The sequence below is a fragment of the Saccopteryx bilineata genome, chromosome 12 (assembly GCF_036850765.1).
Source record: "Saccopteryx bilineata isolate mSacBil1 chromosome 12, mSacBil1_pri_phased_curated, whole genome shotgun sequence".
Lineage (NCBI taxonomy): Eukaryota > Metazoa > Chordata > Mammalia > Chiroptera > Emballonuridae > Saccopteryx > Saccopteryx bilineata.
This window is the reverse complement of record NC_089501.1, coordinates 4,960,078-4,980,733: the sequence shown is the minus strand read 5'-3', so window position 1 is coordinate 4,980,733 and position 20,656 is coordinate 4,960,078. Positions and strand designations below refer to the sequence as shown.

Genomic DNA, 20,656 nt, shown 5'->3' with positions numbered 1-20,656 from the left:
TGTTCTGCATTTGCTTCTAAAAGTTTCAAAGTTTTGCCTTTTATGTTTCCATCTTCAATCCATCTGGAACTGCTTTTGTGTATGGTATGAGGTAGGGATACAATTTCATTTTCCCCCTTTCATATGGATAACAAAATTCCCCAGAATCAGTGGCAATTATATTATTTAATAAAGGTTATTGATGGTAAGAAAAATTTGTATTTTGTTTTATTCCAAAAACAAACGGAACTTTCCGGCAGACTGTATACATACTCACTTTGAATAGCTCTTTTCAGTCTGATTAATGTAAATTTAATTTATTGGGATTAATAAAAAAATAGAAAGTACCAGAAAGTATGCTTAAAGGAAATATCCTATTCCATGATAGTAATACCTTTTCCTTAAGTATTAATCTCTTGGAACTAAATTAAGGTCTATCTTTTCCCCAATGATCTGCACTGCTACCCTTATCTCATATAGAGTCTCCATACAAGTAGGTCTGTTTCTGAGTACATTCTACTTCTTAATTATGTTGTCTATTCATATAAATATCATATAAATGTTCATCACATTATAGTTTGTTTCAATACATAGTAGAGCAAGGTCTCTATTCTTCAGAATAGTCTGGCTACTGGATCTTTGCTTTTCCATATACATTTTAGAATCAATTTCTCTAGTTCCTTGAAAAACCTATTTAAATACCCAACTGATTAAAAACCAGCACTAATTGGTACCTTTTACCCATTTCCAAGACAATGCAAAGACCTTAGAACACTTTGAACTACGTTTTCCTCTTCCTAATTTATAAACTATTATTTTAATTAATTTTTATCCTTTGTATATATTTAAACCACATAAAACATCATTATTGTTGTTTAATATATATAATATTCATTTACCTACAAGTTTACCATCTTCATTGCTCTTCATTCCTTCCTGAGTCTCTGACCTTCCATCTGAAATAATTTTCCTTCTTTCTGAATAATGTCCTTTAGTATTTCCTTTCGGATGAATTTCCCAGTAGCAAATTATTTGTTTTTGTTCTTAAAATGTCATTATCACACCTTTATATCTGGAAGATATTTTTCCCAGGCATGATTTTCAACTGGCAGTTATTTTCTTTTTTCTTTTTCTTTTTCTTTTTTAGTAAGTGAGAGCAGGAGAGGGCAGAGAGACAGACTCCTGCTTGCATCCCTGACCGGGACTCACCCAGCAAGCCCCTTACTCGGTGATGTTCTGCCCATCTGGGGCTGTTGCTTCATTGCTCGGCCACCGAGCTATTTTTTAGCACCTGAGGCAGAGGCCATGAAGCCATCCTCAGTACTCAGGGTCAACTAGCTCGATTTTGAGCCATGGATGTGGGAAGGTGAGAGAGAGAGAGAGAGAGAAGCAGGAGGGGGAGGGGTGGAGAAGCAGATGGTTACTTCTCCTGTGTGTCCTGAACCTGGGACATCCACACTCTGGGCTGACGCTCTACCACTGAGCCAACCAACCAGGGCAGTTCTTTTCTTTTAATATCATAATTCTGTCAGTCCACTGGCTAGATGTTTTGGCTTATGCCATTAGCGTTGCACTGGATTCAGTACTTTTAGTTGAGAGTCAGCTGTCATTTTACTGTCCTTTGAATGCAACTCTCCTCCCCCAGGAAGCTTTTTTTTTTTTTTTTTTTTTTGCATTTTTCTGAAGCTGGAAACAGGGAGAGACAGTCAGACAGACTCCCGCATGCGCCCGACCGGGATCCACCCGGCATACCCACCATGGGGCAACGCTCTGCCCACCAGGGGGCGATGCTCTGCCCATCCTGGGCGTCGCCATGTTGCGACCCTCCTGGGCGTTGCCATGTTGCGACCAGAGCCACTCTAGCACCTGGGGCAGAGGCCACAGAGCCATCCCCAGCGCCCGGGCCATCTTTGCTCCAATGGAGCCTTGGCTGCGGGAGGGGAAGAGAGAGACAGAGAGGAAGGCGCGGCAGAGGGGTGGAGAAGCAAATGGGCGCTTCTCCTATGTGCCCTGGCCGGGAATCGAACCCGGGTCCTCCGCACGCTAGGCCGACACTCTACCGCTGAGCCAACCAGCCAGGGCCCCAGGAAGCTTTTAAGATTTTTTTTTTTTGCCTCATTATTTATATTATACTGAGATATCTAGATAGAGATTTCTTTTTATTTATCCAGCTTTAGTTTTATAAGGCTTCTTGTATCTGTGGTGTACTCTTTTTTATATCAGTTCTGGAAAATTCTATGCCATTATCTCTTCAAATATCACTTCTGTCTCAGTCTCTCTCTCTCTTTTCTTTTGGACCTCCAATTACACATAAACTTAACCTTTCACTTCTAACTTATGCCTCCCAGTCTTTTCCTTGAAATTGCTTTATTTTTTTCTTCATTGATTTGGATGGTTTCACCTTCCAGTTCACTATCTCTTCTTATCTGTTGTTAGATCCATCCATTGAGTTCTAAATTTGAGTTAGTATGTCTTTCAGTTCTCTAATTTTTATTTGGTGTTTGTCCAATCTGTTCTGCCATTTTATGGTTTCCAATGTTCACTGAAAACTTCAATCCTGTCTTTAATCAAATTTCAGGGACTAAGATTTTCGAGCTGTTTTCATAACCTCAAACAGAGTTGTAATTTGGCTTTTTTTCTCACTGTTCACCTTACAAAGCACTGAGCAGAGAGGATACACTAGGGTTCCTGTTCCTGATAGGCCCTGGATTCTAACTTTAATTTCTGTAGCCCCAAAAGGATGGCCATCAAAAGCATTATTTAGCCTCTCAATGGACTCTTCCGGAATCAGAAATGCCCTCTGAGGGACCTTAAATATCAGGCCTACCTCTCTGAATTTAAGTCTGCACACAGATTTCAAATTGGTGATTTTTCATCAACATGTTATTTCTCTAAAGCCTTTGTGCATTTTTTCTTTCTCCTTTTTCTATTGTCCCTTTTTGATACTTTATACAGTATTTCTTGCTTTCCTCTATAGAAAGATTGATCTAAATGACCTAGTCTACATCACTGTAAGTGGAAATCTCCTATATACAGCTTTATATTCTATTTTACTTAAGATTATAAATGACAATTTTGCACAACATTAAATATTCTTTTTTTCCTGAGGGCAAATTTACCAGATTTTATTGTGTATTTAATTTGTATCAACTAATTTACATCTTACCTTTTTTAAAATTGAAGTATAATTAACATACAATGTTATATTAGTTTCAGGTGTACAAACATAGTAATTTGACCTTTATATACATTGTGAAATGATCACATCAATAATTCTAATACCACCTGTCACCATACAGACATTAAATATTCTTCAAAAACATATTAAATTATATTACATTTCTTATAGAAAATATGTTCACCTGTTGTTCTAGGATCATATTCTTCTCTCGCTCTACATTGACAACCATTCTCTTCGTATATTCTAGTTGCTTCTCTAGGAGTATACAGCGAGACTGAGCTGAGCTTAACTGTATACTTATATCTGGGAAAAAAGAGAAAGGAACAATGAGTCAATTAGTTTATTATGAGAGATTTGGTTACCGTAAGAAATACACTACAGGGGGGTCCTTGGATTCAGTCTCTACATACGATATTTTGGGTTTACAATGTTCACTCCCATAAAAACTTAAAACTAAAACGTGTTTTGGCTTATGCCATTAGCGTCGCACTTACGGACTATGTGGATGAACTAGTTTGGTTGTGTGCAGTGGAAGAATACGTAGTAATGTGGCATATGAGGGAAGGGGTTGGTATCCCCCAGACTAGCCTGGAACAATTCTTTAAGAAGGTAGAGAAGCCTGTACCCTCTACATCAGCTACTTCTCAAGATGAAACACTTGTAGTACACATAGGATCGTCTCCAGCATCTCCTGCATGTTCCTTAGGCAATCCTGATTCACCTGACCCAGTATTTCCAGCACCTTCTGCAGGTTCTCCTGCCTCTCCAGCTTCCTCCTCCCCAATAGGTTACTCTCTCCTACCTTGCAATGCCCCTTCCAGTGTGCAAGCCAACCACAGGAATAAAGGTAAGAAATTATTTTTTACACTCATTTTTTGTCATTTTTTTGTTACTACAGTACAGTGTACAGTACAGTATATTTATGTCCTTTTCTTTTTTTTGTAGCTTAGTTTTATTTTCTAGATTATGATTTTACAACTATGTTAGATTATGTAAGTGACTTAGGCTAGGGTGTGTTTTGACTTACACCAAAATTTGGGTTATATCACTGTCGTAGGAACAGAACTGTGTTACAACATAGTTGTATATGTATACTCGAGGATCCCTGTATATGAATTCAATCAAGAGTTAAAAGTTCAAGACTTTTTTAGTTCTAGGTACTGACTCTCCCAGAGTTATAATCATACATTTAAAAAATATTTTATTAATTATATATAGCTGATTTAACACCATTTCCCCCTAAAAACGCAGAGAGCATACATGTGAAAGGAAAGATGTGAGTTATGGGATGATAAAAATCCTAGCTGTTCCAGGGAAATACACCAACTGGAAAAGTAGAGAACCCAAAGTCTCTTCACACTAATAGAGTTCTTCTCTTTCAAGAAACTCAGGTACTGTATATGCATTCTACCATTCCCACTTCCCTCCGCTCTCGACTGTGGACAGCACAGGTAAGTCTAAGTTGTAAACAACCTCTTTTTAATACTTTATTACTTTTCTCAGCTGTTTTTTATACTTTTGTTCAATTACCTCAGAAGAATATTTCTCTACATTTCTTCATCCTATTTTTAAGTTGAAATACAAATTTGAACCTTGTTTTTGAGGATGAGTGTTATGTTACAAAAAGAAAGCCACACATATTGAAGTGGAATTATATAAAGAACTTATGTTCTAAATCTCTATAACCTGCCTGACCTGTGGTGGCGCAGTGGATAAAGCGTCGACCTGGAAATGCTGAGGTCGCCGGTTCGAAACCCTGGGCTTGCCTGGTCAAGGCACATATGGGAGTTGATGCTTCCTGCTCCTCCCCCACTTCTCTCTCTCTGTCTCTCCTCTCTGTCTCTCCCTCTCCTCTCTAAAATGAATAAAAATAAATAAATTAAAAAAAAAAACTCTTTAAAAAAAAAAAAAAAAAAAAATCTCTATAACCTGTGTCCAGGTATCTTTTTCATAATTTCCACAGAACCTCCAACTACCTGTCCTTTCCATCTAATTAATTTCTCAAATTAAATAAAATTCTTTTAAAATTAATTTTATTGTTTTTATATTTAATTACCAGTGTTGCCTTATATTTTCAAATTTTAAAAATGTGTTAACTGAAACTATAAAGTAGTCCAATTACACGTAGGTTAAACTGGATTTTGTTGGAATTCTGAAAACATTCTAATTTCTGAGCACAAATTGCCTAAAAACTTAATTTTTCTTTTAATCTCAAAAATTTATGAACTGGGATAAAACAGATATAATAGAAATAAACTCAAAGTTATATCCATTTCTTGAAAATATCAAAATGTCTGAGAACAAGGCTTCAGGGTTGGAATGTATATATAAGAACAAATGTATCTGAGTAAATCAGCTTAGATTGGGCATATTATTTCCAAATTGGAAACTTTAGTAACTCCTTGTTTCTGAAAACTGTTGACTTTTCTCACCTTTTTTCTGCTTTATCAGGTCCTGGTGTACCTGATTCCTCTCATTTGTTTCACTTTCCAAGGCCTTTTTATACTGCGCTGCTTCTCGGGAAAGAAGGTTCAGGTTGTCTTCAGCTTGTGTTCTTTCTAACTCTAAACGATGAATCTTTTCCTGAAGAGTTTTTAAGGCTAAAACAAGAGCTATGAAAAAAAATTTGCTTGCTATTATAAACAAGAACTTTTGAACACTTATATAAAAGTTAGCAGTATATTTTTATTAGTGAGCCAGAAAAATGTATAATACATATTCCTCATAAAAAAAGAAAATAAGCTAAAACTCTGAAAAGGAACAAATTTTCTCTAACATATCTTGTAAAAACAATATAATTGTATTTAGTGATTTTTCTAGATTTGATCAAATACTTAAAGATAATGCACAGTCTAGGAAGCTTAAGATTCTGAGTATGAATAAAGAAAATTAAAATACAGTATACACTAACTAACATGAAAATTTAGGTTTAAAATTAAAGGCTTTTTCAGTTATTGATGTGTTAAGTTTCCATCAAACCATAAACTCTTATTATTCCTTTCCTTTTTCTTAGATACAGTGTTAATAATCAGGACATATGAGAAAGAACAGCTTCTTCCATTGGGAAAAAATTATCATCTAGTGGTTTACCTGATTATCAGGCTTGAAAATTATAAGTAGTACACACGAACTATTAAGATTTTTTCCAGATATGTTAATACCTTCATAATTCAAATAAATTTGGCTAAAAATTTTTTAAACACTATCTTATACTTTCTATTCAGTTATAACTTCAAACTATAAAACTAGAAATGAATGGAATACAAATACATGTTACAGGCTATCTTTCATACAGTTTATATTTAATTAGAAAGATGCCTGTGGCCCTGGCCGGTTAGCTCAGTGGTAGAGTGTTGGCCCAGTGTGTGGATGTCCTGGGTTTGATTCCCACTCAGGGCACACAGGAGAAGCACCCATCTATTTCTTCACTGCTCCCTCCTCCCCTTTCTTCTCCCATAGCCATGGCTTGATTGGTTCAGTGTCAGCCCGAGGCACTGAGGATGGCTCTCTGGAGTCTCCACCTCAGGTGCTAAAAATAGCCCAGTTGCGAGCATGCCCCAGATGGGCAGAACATTGGCCACGGTCAGGGGCTGCTGGATGGATACCAGTTGGGTTGCATGTGGGAGTCCATCTCTCTATTTCCCCTCCTCTCACTTGGAAAGGAAGGAAGGAAGGAAGGAAGGAAGGAAGGAAGGAAGGAAGGAAGGAAGGAAGGAAGGAAGGGAGGGAGGGAGGGAGGGAGGGAGGGAGGGAGGGAGGGAGGGAGGGAGGGAAGAAGGAAAGATGTTTTCTAGATATTATCATCTATTTTTTATAAGTGAGATAAATTATATTTATTGCCCTGTATATGATACCTGTAGTTGGCTCATTAGTTTGGATTATTTCTTGTGGTTTTACTCCATAAGGCTAGTCTATTTATTAATGGCATCAACTATCACAGAATACTAAAAAACAAAGTGATAATCAGCATCTTAGAAAGTAATTTGAATGGCACAAGGTATGCCTTGTCACAAGTATTTTCCTAATTCATTTTTAAAATCCTCCTAAATTTATATTTTATTTTTTTTAATTTTATTTATTCATTTTAGAGAGGAGAGAGAAGGGAGAGAGAGAGAGAGGAGAGAGAGACAGAGAGAGAAGGTGGGGAGGAGCTGGAAGCATCAACTCCCACATGTGCCCTGACTAGGCAAGCCCAGGGTTTCGAACCGGCAACCTCAGCATTTCCAGGTCGATGCTTTATCCACTGCGCCACCACAGGTCAGGCCTAAATTTATATTTTAAAAGTTACAATATTTATATTTTTTAGTTACTCCAATGTAATGGTTTCTACAGGGATTTTCAAGGTAACTGTGGATATATGTAATTTCTGAATTTAATCCTTGAATATAACACAACTCTACCTAATTCACTAGCATTCTAATCTTCTATTTTAGGATTCCAAATCTGACCTTTGAGTCTTCAAAATATTTTTGTTTCCTAATGATGTTTTTATAATAAACCTGTGATATATGTTATCTTATAGCTGACATCAAAATAAAAAATGTTGGAGCCATTGCCTTGAGGGCTATGTTGCTTCCAAACATTCTGCTCATTGGTACATCAGGGGTTTGAAAAACCATGCTAGGCAAAGAACTTGCATCAAAATCAGGACTGAAATACATTAACGTGGGTGATTTAGCTCAAGAAGGGCAGTTCTATGATGGCTACGATGAAGAATATGACTGTCTCATTTTAAATGAAGATAGAGTAGTTGATGAGTTAGAAAACCAAATTGGTGAAGGTGGAGTTATTGTTGATTATCACAGTTGTGATTTCTTCCCTGAATGCTGATTTCATATCATTTTTGTGCTAACAACAGATAAAAGTGAATTGTACAAGACTTGAAACAAGGGGTTATAATTAGAAGAAACTAAAAGATAATGTTGAGTGTGAAATTTTTCAAGTTCCTTATGAAGAAACATTAGCATCCTATAAGTAAGAAATAGTACATCAGCTGCTCAGCAATAAATCAGAAGATCTTCTAGAGGATAATACAGTATCAATTATATATTGAAGTGGATTGAACAATGGATCAAAGATATAGCCACTGACTTATAAGACTGGCCTCTTTATAATCACTCCTAATATTTCTCTGCCCACATCATATAAATTGTCTAATTATCAGTAAAACTTTATTAAAATTGTGCTACACAACTAGTAGGTGGATAGAATAAAGGTTTATGGCTTTTTCCTCATGAAGAAGCTAAACAAACTCAAGTATAATTAGTGTTATTAAACATTGAAACAAAAAACTTTCTTCCATCATTTAATGTTTCGATTGCTAAAGTATAAATTAAAGTTAAGTAACTTGTCTAACTTTGTAGAAACTTGTAACAGAAACAAAATTAGTTTAATTAAGATTGGTTAAAAACACAATTATAGTATATTCACATAAAAATGAAAAGTCTTATATAATATACTTTGTACCATTTTCCTAATTTTAAGTAAGATTTTATGTTAATACTACCTTGGCTATTGGGACTATGAAGCATTTTAGGAGCAGTGACTTCAAAGGTCACAGAGTGGTGATTCTGAGATAATTCATCATTCCGGGTGAAGGATGGAACAAACAATCTTTCTGGAGGTTTAAGATAACTTCCCACAATACTATGTGTTAATTCAGAATCCATTACCTGTAGAGAATAAATAAATTACATAGTATAGCATCACTCTTTCTTTTGTGAATGACAAAAAAATTAGACAAATATTCAGGTGAAACTTTCACATGAATATATAATAAAATCATATACTGTAGAGTTGTATCTTTATGAACTTAAGTCTCACAAATTCAAGTATAATAATGTAAGTTCAGCAAAAAAAGAAAGAAAAATAACTATTTATCTACACAGTATGTACAGTTCTGCCTGATCTGCAACGAGCATATGTCCTGGAGTGAGCATAACATGGGTGGTGTGAATTTTCTGTTTTCTCAGTATCATAAGTTCACATATGTATGTCTCATCATATAAGCATTTCTTTATGAAAAGAGTGACTCTAGGGTTCAAAAAGAAAGTATTAATATATATTCTAAAAGACAATGTAGTTTTTAAAGCAAGCACCCAATATAATTTACTTTTGTAAGACTGGCTGTTGAACTCTGATGTACAGGTTTCCAAAAAGATTTCCAAAAGTAATTTTGGATATATCAATTTCTGAATCTAATCCTTAAATGTAAGACACAACTCCACTGAATGCACTAGTGTTCTAATCATCTAGTTTAGAATGGTTTCAAATCTAAAGAATCTAAAATAGACTTACTAAAAAAGTCTTATTTTTTTATTCTGGGCTTGTGTTGGTGTGTCTCTTATTTACTACTTTTCTCCTATTTGGCTATTTGCAGGACAGCCCTTTTAATCATTTTAGCAGGTAATTTTTTATCCAATTTTTCTAACGCTTTCTATTTTCCTTTCTGTAATTTAAATGTATTCTACTTAATAGATTATAGTCAATGTTAATTAAATGAATTCATAATCACATTGGAAAAAACAAGGCTATACTTGTTCACATAGAAAACTATTCGCCAGCACAATTTTAAGGAAAAAATCTTGCTTTAAAATATAAATTTAAATAACATATTTTAATTTATATAATTAGCCTACTTTGGCTTTTGAGAATTGCAAAATTTTCAGTTATCTCAGTACCTTCTTAAAATTCATACTACAACATATAAAAATTATGAACAAAATTGAAAGCCCAAAGAAGAGCAGAAGAAAATATCTGCATGAAGGACAAAGGTCTAATATAAGTCAATGAAGAAAAACCTTTTAAAAATCAAAAGAAAGGCCCTGGCCGGTTGGCTCAGTGGTAGAGCGTCGGCCTGGCGTGTAGAAGTCCCGGGTTCGATTTCCGGCCAGGGCACACAGGAGGGGCGCCCATCTGCTTCTCCAGCCACCCCCCCCCCCTCCTTCCTCTCTCTCTCTTCCCCTCCCTCAGCCGAGGCTCCATTGGAGCAAAAGATGGCCCGGGCGCTGGGGATGGCTCCTTGGCCTCTGCCCCAGGCGCTGAAGTGGCTCTGGTCGTGGCAGAGCGACGCCCCGGAGGGGCAGAGCATCGCCCCCTGGTGGGCAGAGCGTCGCCCCCTGGTGGGCGTGCGGGATGGATCCTGGTCGGGCGCATGCGGGAGTCTGACTGTCTCTCCACGTTTCTAGCTTCAGAAAAATACAAAAAAAAAAAAAAAAAAATCAAAAGAAAAATACTACACCATAATAAAAAATGGCCAATGATTACAGACACTCAATTCACAGAAGAATGTGGCCAATAAAGCTTAATAATAATCAAAGAAAAGCAGTTAAATCCAATTTAAAAATAACTTTTAAAGTGTGACCTCAGTTCATATTCTGTATCTGATACTTAACATCTTTTTACTTTTCTGGACCTCAAATTCCTTCTTTATATAATTAGGATAAGTAACTATCTTATAAAAGTGTTATAATTAGATAAAATGAGATAATGTATCTAAAACACTTACAATTTATGTCTGCAAAGTATACACTTTCTGTAAGCAAAATATGTAGTCAACAATGAGAGCCACACTTATTTAAAAAGAAAACATACTATTCAGGAAAAATACAAAGAAAAGCAAATATTTAGCTGTAATTATGTTCTTCAATATTGTGAAAAATATCCACACTTTAATTTCAAAATTTAAGTGCCAAAAAAATAAAAAATTAAATATAAAGAAAACATACTTATTTTAAAAGAAAACAAGAAAATAATCATATTTTATATTTCAAACATTCAAAGTTCTCTTAAGGGCAAGAAAGTAACCTGGTAGAAATATAAACTGTTATGACTGCTTTTTTTGTTTGTTTTTTGTTAATTAACAATAAATCTTTCTAATTTTTAAAAATTAATTTTAATGGGGTGACACTGATAAATCAGGGTACATATGTTCAGAGAAAACATTTCTAAGTTATTTTGACATTTGATTATGCTGCATTCCCATCACCCAAAGTCCAGTTGTCTTCTGTCAGCTTCTAACTGGTTTTCTTTGTGCCCCTCCTCTCCCCCAACCACCTCCCTCTCCTCCCCCCTACCTGGTAACCCCACACACACTTGTCCATGTCTCTGAGTCTCATTTTTATGTCCCACCTATGTATGGAATCATATATGATAGTTCTTAGTTTTTTCTGATTTACTTATTTCGCTCAGTATAATGTTATCAAGGTCCATCCATGTTGTAAATGATCCGATGTCATCACTTCGTATGGCTGAGTAGTATTCCATAGTATATATGTTCCAAAGCTTTATAATCTACTCATCCACTGACGGCCACTTGGGCTGTTTCCAGATCTTCGCTATTGTGAACAATGCTGCCATAAACATGGCGGTGCATTTCTTCTTTTCAAACAGTGCTATGGTGTTCTTGGGGTATATTCCTAAAAGTGGGATAGCTGGGTCAAAAGGCAGTTCGATTTTTAATATCTTGAGGAATTTCTATACTGTTTTTCACAGTGGCTGTACTAGTCAGCATTGCCACCAGCAGTGCTGGAGGGTTCCCTTTTCTCCACATCCTTGCCAGCACTTATTCTGTGTTGTTTTGTTGATGAGCGCCATTCTGACTGGTGTGAGGTGATATCTCATTGTGGTTTTAATTTGCATTTCTCTAATGATTACTGATGTTGAGCATTTTTTCATATGCTTATTAGCCATCTGTATGTCCTCTTTGGAGAAGTGTCTATTCATTTCTTTCGCTCATTTTTTTATTGTATTGTTTGTCTTCCTGATATTGAGTTTTACAAGTTCTTTATAAATTTTGGTTATTAACCCCTTATCAGACGCATTGTCAAATATATTCTCCCATTGTGTAGTTTGTCTTTTTATTCTGTTCTTATTTCCTTGCCTGTGGAGATAAGTCGGCAAATTATTGCTGTGAGAGATGTCAGAGAGCTTATTGCCTATGTTTTCTTCTAAGATGCTTATGGTTTCACGACTTACATTTAAGTCTTTTATCCATTTTGAGTTTATTTTTGTGAATAGTGTAAGTGGGTGGTCTAGTTTCATTATTTTGCAGGTAGCTGTCCAATTTTCCCAACACCATTTGTTAAAGAGGCTGTCTTTACTCCATTGTATGCTCTTACCTCCTTTGTCAAATATCAGTGGTCCATAGAGCTGTGTGTTTATTGCTAGGTTCTCTGTTCTGTTCCATTGATCTATATGCCTGTTCTTATGCCACTACCAAGCTGGTTTTTTTTCTTTCTGAAGTTGGAAACGGGGAGGCAGTCAGACAGACTCCCGCATGGGCCCGACTGGGATCCACCTGGCATGCCCACCAGGGGGCGATGCTCTGCCCATCTCGGGCATTGCTTTGTTGCAACCAGGGCCATTCTACCGCCTGAGGCAGAGGCCATGGAGCCATCCTCAGCGCCTGGGCCAACCTTGCTCCAATGGAGCAATGGCTGCAGGAGGGGAAGAGAGAGACAGAAAGGAAGGAGAGGGAGAGGAGTGGAGAAGCAGATGGGTGCTTCTCCTGTGTGCCCTCGCTGGAAACTGAACCCGAGACTCCTGCATGCGAGGCCGATGCTCTACCACTGAGCCAACAGGCCAGGGCCCAGGCTCTTTTGAGTACAATGGCCTTGCAGTATAACTTGATATCGGAAGTGTGATACCTCCCACTTTATACTTCCTTTTCAAGATTGCTGAGGCTATTCGTGTTCTCTTTTGGTTCCATATAAAGTTTTGGAATATGTGTTCTATATCTTTGAAGTCATTAGTATTTTAATCGGTATTACATTGAATTTATAAATTGCTTTGGGTAACATAGACACTTTAATGATGTTTATTCATCCTAACCATGAGCACGGTATATGCTTCCACTTGTTTTTATCTTCCCTGATTTCTTTTATCAATTTTTATAATTTTCTGAGTACAAGTCTTTAATCCCCCTAGTTAAATTTATTCCTAGGTACTTTATTCTTTTGGTTAAAATGGTAAAGGGGATTGCTTCCTTAATTTCTCTTTCTGACAGTTCATTGTTAGTGTATAAAAATACCTCTGATTTCTGAGTATTAATTTTCTATCCTGCCACCTTGCTGAATTCATGTATCAGGTCCAGTAGTTTTTTGACTGAGACTTTAGGGTTTTCTATATACAATATCATTATCATCTGCAAATAATGATAGTTTTACTTCTTCTTTTCCAGTTTGAATGCCTTTTATTTCTTTTTCTTGTTTGATTGCTGTGGCTAGGACTTCTAGAACTATATTGAATAAGAGTGGTGAAAGGGGGAAACCCAGCCTTGTTCCTGATCTTAAGGGGATTGCTTTTAATTTTTGCCCATTGAGTATGATGTTGGCTGTGGGTTTCTCATAGATGGCCTTTATCATGTTTAGGTATGTTTCCTGTATTCCCACTTTGCTGAGAGTTTCGATCATGAATGGGTGCTGGATTTTATCAAATGCTTTTTCTGCATCTATTGAAATTATCATGTGGTTTTTCTCCTTCCTTTTGTTTATGTGATGAATCACATTGATTGATTTGCAAATATTGTACCAGCCTTGCCTCCCAAGAATAAACCCCACTTGATCATGGTGTATGATTGTTTTCATATATTGCTGGATCCAGTTAGCTAATATTTTGTTGACAATTTTAGCATCTAAATTCATCAGGGATATTGGCCTATAATTTTCTTTCTTTGTGTTGTCTTTGCCTGGTTTTGGAATCAAAATTATACTCGCCTCATAAAAAGAGCTTAGAAGTCTTCCTTCCTCTTGGATTTTTTGAAATGACTTAAAAAGGATAGGAGTTAGTTCTTCTTTGAATATTTAGTAGAATTCACTTGTGAAGCCATCAGGTCCAGTACTTTTCTTTTGGGGGAGTTTTTTGATAACTGTTTCAATCTCATTTGTTGTAATTGGCCTGTTTAGGTTTTCTGATTCTTCCAGATTAATTTTTGGAAGATTATATATTTCAAAGAATTTGTCCATTTCATCTAGGTTGTCTAGATTTTTGGCGTACAGTTCTTCATAGTATTTTCTTACGATATTTTGTATTTCTGTTGTGTCAGTTGTTATTTCTCCAGTCTCATTTCTAATTTTATTTGAGTCCTCTCTCTTTTTTTCTTGGTGAGTCTGGTTAAAGGTTCATCCATCTTGTTTACCTTTTCAAAGAATCAGCTTCTGGTTTCATTGATCCTCTGTATTGTTTCTTTAGCCTCTATGTCATTTATTTCTGCTTTGACCTTTATTATTTCCTTTCTTCTACTAGCTCTGGTATTTACTTGCTGTTCTTTTTAGATGCAGGGTCAAATTGTTTATTTGAGCTTTTTCTAGCTTATTGAGGTATGCCTGTAATGCTATGAACTTTCCCCTCAGGACTACTTTTGCTGTGTCCCATAAATTTTGAGTTGATATATACTCGTTATCGTTCGTTTCTAGGAATTTTTTAATTTCTTCTTTGATCTCATTGTTAGTCCATTCATTATTTAAAAACATGCTATTTAGTTTACAGGTGTTTGAGTATTTTTCAGTTTTTCTGTTGTGGTTGATTTCTAGTTTCATGCCATTGTGATCAGAGAAAGTGCTCGATATGATTTCAATCTTCTTAAATTTGTTGAGACAGCTTTTGTGCCCTACCATGTGGTCTATTCTAGAGAATGTACCATGAGCATTTGAAAAGAATGTATATTCTGCTGCTTTAGGGTGAAAGGTTCTGAAGATATCTATTAAATCGAGTTGATCTAGTATGTCCTTTAAGTCTGCTGTTTCTTTGTTAACTTTCTTTCTTGAGGATCTATCTAGTGATGTTAGTGGGGTATTGAAATACCCTACCATTATAGTATTGCTGTTGATCTTGCCCTTTAAATCCATCAAAGTCTGTTTTATATATTTAGGTGCTTCTACATTAGGTGAGTAGATATTCATAACGGTTATATCTTCCTGTTGGATTGTTCCCTTTATCATTATGTAGTGACCTTCTTTATCTCTTATGATAGCCTTTGTTTTAAAGTCTATTTTGTCTCATATAAGTATTTTTTTCATTTCCATTTGCGTGAAATATTTTTTCCATTCTTTTATTTTCAGTCTATGTGCATCTTTTGTTTTAAGGTGTGTCTCTTGTAGACAGCATATGTATGGGTGCTGTTTTCTCATCCATGCAGCTACCCTATGTCTTTTGATCAGATCATTTAATCCACATTTAAGGTTATTATTGATATGTAATTGTCTATTGCCATTTTATTCTTTAAAACTGTATTCCTCTTTTGCTATATTCTTTTTCTCCTTTGATCTGTTTACCACAGGCCCCTTAGCATTTCTTGCAGCCTTGGATTGGTTGTAGTAAATTCCTTGAGGTTTTTTGTCTGGAAAGCTTTTTAGTTCTCCTTCAATTTTAAACGATAGCCTTGCTGGATAAAGTAGTCTTGGTTGTAGGCTCTTGTTCTGCATTACTTTGAATATTTCTTGCCATTTCCTTCTGGCCTCAAGTGTTTCTGTTGAGAAGTTGGAAGTCATCCTTATGGGGGCTTCTTTGTAGGTGATAGCCTTTTTTTCTCTAGCAGCTTTTAATATTTTCTCTTTTTCACTTAGCTTTGGTATTTTAATTATGATGTGTCTTGGTGTAGATTTCTTTGGGTTTTTCTTTAATGGAGTTCTCTGTGCTTCTTGAACTTGTGAGACGTTTTCCTGCCTTAACTGAGGGAAGTTTTCAACTATGATATGTTTGAACAAAGTCTCTATCCCTTGTTCTTTCTCTTCTTCTTCAGTAACCCCTATGATGCGATGTTATTTCTCTTCATGTTGTCACAGAGCTTTCTTAGTTTCCTCAGACTTTTTGAGTCTCTTTTCTTTTTTCTGCTCTGCTTTTGTGCCTTCATTTATCTATTCCTCTAACTTGCTGATTCTCAGCTTCATCCATCTGCTTTTAATTCCTTCCATTGTGTTCTTCATTTCTGCTATTGTATTTGTCATTCCTGACTGATTCTTATTATTTCAATTTCCTTTTTTATATTTGCTATCTCTTTATTTAGGTGTTCGTAATGACCATCTATTGTTGTTCTAATATCTTTGAGCATCCTAACAATTGTTATTTTAAACTCTGCATCAGATAATTTGGTTATATCTGACTCATTCAGGTCCTTTTCCGGGGATTTATCTTGATTCATTTGTGTTGCAGTTCTCTGTCTTCTCATTTTGTCTGTGTAAAAGAAGGTTTTGGCCACTGGAGTCCTCTTGGTGTGGCCACTGTGTTCCCTACGTGTGGTCTGTCTGCAGGCCCGCCACCCCCTCTGCTGTTGCTGCCTAGGGCATTGGGGTTTGGGTGTTGCCAGTGCCTGCCCATTGGGGCTGTTGCTGTGGTTTTCGCCTCTCCTTCATGGGAGTGGCTGTTATCACGTGCTCGGGTATACAAGCTTTTCTGGCCTTGGCCTTTGCCCCACCCCCACGGGTGGTGTTTTGCTTGGATCTGAGGGAAGAGGTGAGCACCTTTGCTCAGCTGTGGGTCTCCACCTGATACTGGGCTTTTGCCCTGCCCTTGCAGGAGGAGCCCGCTCATGGGATGGCTGCAAGCCTTGGCTCCACAGGCCGGGCAGGACTGCGTGCCCACGCTCAGTAGCGGGACTCCTCTTGTTCTGGGCTTTTGACTTCACCCCCGCGGGAGAAGCCGGCTCCCAAGTCAGGCCACAGGCCTTGGATCCGTGGGCAGGGCAGGGCTGTGCTCCTGTGCCCTTGCTGACGGGCAGGTCTCCACTGCTTCCAGGGCTCCAGCTCTTCCCCCGCAGGCAAGTCTCCACCCCTTCTGGGGCTCCTGCTCTTCCCCCGCAGGCGGCCCGCAGCTGTGCTTGACCATTTTTGCATGTCCTCTCCTCCCCAGCTGGGCAAGACTCACATCTGGGCCTCAGTGGTGGCCAGCTGGCTTCCACCCTTGCTGAAAGAATCGCGCTTTTGTGTCCTGCCACCGCCCACCCTCGGGGGAGCCCTCAGCCGTGTGGGTGGAGATGCTGCAGTGCAGACCCTAACACTCACTACTGTATTCCCGAAAGCTTCCTCCTTCTAAGCGACTCTGCTCTGAGTGCTGCGGGAGAGCTTGTTTGGCTGGTGTTCTGCTTCCCTTTGCTGGTAATGCTGTTTCCAGGGGAAATATTCACTTCAGATTTGGGGAGTGACTCTTCCCAGTGGTTAGGGTGGCTGTCTCTCAAAATGTTTCTCCCTGTGCCTCCTAGATTACACTCTCTTCCCGCTACTCTGGTCCTCTCCACTCTCCCTGTCCCCTGGAGCCCTGGGTGAGTGGTTGTGAGAGAGGATTTCTGCACGGTCCCTTTAAGAAGAATCCTGGAAATCAGTCTCTTTCTCACAAACAGTATCCTGTCTTGTTTCCAGCTAAATACTGTCCATACGCCTCTTCTAGCCTCTGGGGCTGCAGGCTAGGGCTTTGTTCCTGGAACTCAGGACCCTCCCCTCTCTGCTGAACTCACTTCCCGTCATGTGAGTCCCGGCTGCCATTCGCTCCGGGGAGCTGGGCAGCCCTCTCTGCGTTTCCTCTTTTCCTACCAGTCTCAGTGTGCCTTCTTCAGTGTTCCTTGGTTGAAGAGTCCTCTTAGTTTAGTCCAAAGTTGGTTTTTCCAGATGATGGTTCTTAAAATTAGTTTGTAATCCACTCTGATTCTGGAAGGTGGAAGTTGGTACGTCTACCTACTCCATCACCATCTTGTTTCTCTTCAATTCTTACTAATTTTGAAAAAAATGTAGTTAAGGGCCCTGGCTGGTTGGCTCAGTGGTAGAGCATCAGCCTGGTGTGTGGAAGTCCTGAGTTTGATTCCTGGCCAGGGCACACAGGAGAAGTGCCCACTTGCTTCTCTACCCTTTCCATTCTCCTTTCTCTCTATCTCTTTCTTACCTTCCCCTGATATGACTTCTTTGAAATGATAATCTTTTCAATTACATTCTTCATCTTACATTCCTCTGAATTGTTGCTACTTTCTTCGATTCAGTAATGATAAGACCAATTCTTTTCTTAGACATTTACCCCTCTACTTTTAAGTATCTGAGGACACAACTGAATCTGCATGGTTCCACTAAGGAATATGACGACATAGAAAGGGCTCAGAAGTCCTGAATTATTTCCTGTTTCTGACACTTATATAGCATATAATCTCAGTTAAGTCACTACCTTTCTCTTGGCTTTGAAAAATATAAAGTATTATGTAAATATGCAGTGATAGAAGTAGCAGTGATAAACTCTTTATCATTTCTGGGTGTTTGTTTCCTTACAACCCAGCCTTTACAAACATTAACTCAGACATAAACTCGTCCCTTTCCTCCCTGTAATAATTCATCTTCTTATATTTGTTCCCCCAGGTCTTCTGACTTGTCAGGTTGGCAGTCTGCCTAATAAGCAATGTACATAATTACTCTTGAATTATATATATATGCATTCTTGATATTAAACTATTCCTGTAGACTTTGACCTTTACATTTCTAGGAATGTTAGCTTTACAGGAATGTTTGTTTGTATAACACCTTTTCATGTTTCCATTCTTCCTTAAAAGCAAATGTACGTATAACCTTTATTATCTGATAAGGCAGTATGCCTGGTGGTTTAAAAATGGGCTCCACAGCAAGACTCCTTGGGGATGAATATTGTATGATCTGAGGCAAGTTCTTAAATTTTCTGTTTTCTCCCTGTATATAAAATGGTAATAAAACTATCCATTTCAGAGAATTATATGTAATGAATTAACATAAAATTCTAAGAATGGAGCTGGGCTCACAGTAAGTACTTAATAACTCTCAGTTACTATTAATATCTAAAAATTTTTATATTTTGGATATCACATCCAAAATTTTGTCAGTATAATCACTGATGTGCATGATATTAAGAAACCACAAAATCCCTTTTGAACTATCAAAACCTAAATTAATACAGTATTAATATTATGCCATACTACATCCTAAAGAAGGGGTCGGGAACCTTTTTGGCTCAGAGAGCCATGAATGCCACATATTTTAAAATGTAATTCCATGAGAGCCATACAATGACCCATGTACGTTATGCATTATCCAATAAAAATTTGGTGTTGTCCCAGAGTACAGCTGTGATTGGCTCCAGCCACCCGCAAACATGAACATGAGCGGCAGGAAATGAATGGTTTGTAATACATGAGAATGTTTTATATTTTTAACGTTATTACTTTTTTTATTAAAGCTTTATCTGCGAGCCAGATGCAGCTATCAAAAGAGCCACATCTGGCTCACGAGTCATAGGTTCCCGACCCCTGTCCTAAAGCCTCCAAATAGGTAATCCATATGCTATATGACTTTTCACAAAGTAAAGTGCTCCATTCCCCACAATTTTTCACCTACTTGTAACTTCACATTGCTGTTTTTCAAACTCAAGTTTTATATCTAATACCTTCTCCATGATTAGCTCTTCAAGTGACAATATTACCTTGGAGGGTTCCCTGAATAATTTTTTATTTCTGCTGAAGATGATAATTTATTATTTTTTAAAATCAACTACTGACTACTATTTCTCTGAATTTTAACGGTTTATATCTCCTTGAATATCCAAAAAACAAACAAACCCCAAACTCATATCCGAAACTTAATATAGCCTTTTCCCCCTAAAAAGTTTCTCTGTACTTTTAATCTCACTTAATAGTATCATTCTCCTACTCCCCAATCTTTGAGTCCTAAATATTTCAATACCTAAATATTTGAATCACCTATACTATCCTATCCTTACCACCACTGACTGGGTGTGACCCAGCTGAGGCCCTTATTAATTTTTGTCTGGGCTATTACAAGGGCCTTCTTAAGTGATTTCCTTGAAAGTAACCTTGTCTCACCAAACCAACCTCTACTCTGCCTCTAGACTGATCTACCTAAAATTACAGTCTAGACAAATCACTTCAATGCTTAAATCTCTGCAGTGACTCTTCATTGCCTTCAGAATAAAGATCAGTGCTGGCCAGTTGGCTCAATGGTAGAGCATCTGCCCGGCATGTGGATGTCCCGGATTCAATTCCTTGTCAGGGCACACAAGAGAGGTGACCACCCGCTTCACCACTCTTGCCTGTCTTCCTTCTCTCTCTCTTCCCCTCCCACAGTCAAGGCTAAATTGGTTCAAGCAACTTGGCCCCAGTGGCTGAGGGTAACTTCATGGCCTCGTCTCAGGTGTTAAAGGAGCTCAGCAACAGCCCCAGATGGGCAGAGTAGCACAGTAGGTAGGGGGCTTGCCGGGTGAATGCCAGTTGGGGTGTATGCAGGGATCTGTCTCTCTGCCTCTCATTTAAAAAAATAAAATAAAATGACAAAGATCAAGCACATTCTCAGGGAATATAGGGCCCCTCCATGACCTGTTCTCTATGAAGTTCTTTTCTCCTGCCTCTACTGAAGGAACACGTTTCTGGTGTTCACATGGATCTCTCTTGCTAGAATATTCTTATTCACAATGCAAGGCACAGTTTATCAGTTAATCTGTCCATGAGGTTTTTACTTCTCTGGCTCCCTGAGGCTGGGCTAA

The 20,656-nt window shown here is 37.8% G+C and overlaps 1 protein-coding gene and 1 pseudogene across 7 annotated transcripts in view; one reads left to right on the top strand and one right to left on the bottom strand.

Moving 5' to 3' along the window:
• Positions 1 to 20,656, bottom strand: part of CEP57L1 (centrosomal protein 57 like 1) — a 60,876-nt gene that overhangs the window by 23,818 nt on the left and 16,402 nt on the right. For all 7 annotated transcript variants that reach the window (XM_066247680.1, XM_066247682.1, XM_066247681.1 and 4 more), the window contains 3 exons: positions 8,667 to 8,832; positions 5,593 to 5,772; positions 3,342 to 3,463 (listed from right to left, as the gene is read on the bottom strand). In XM_066247680.1, coding sequence (XP_066103777.1) covers positions 3,342 to 3,463; positions 5,593 to 5,772; positions 8,667 to 8,829 — 465 coding nt within the window. In that variant the 5' untranslated portion in view covers positions 8,830 to 8,832. The remainder of the gene's footprint in view (positions 1 to 3,341; positions 3,464 to 5,592; positions 5,773 to 8,666; positions 8,833 to 20,656) is intronic.
• Positions 7,727 to 8,257, top strand: LOC136316407 (adenylate kinase isoenzyme 6-like; annotated as a pseudogene).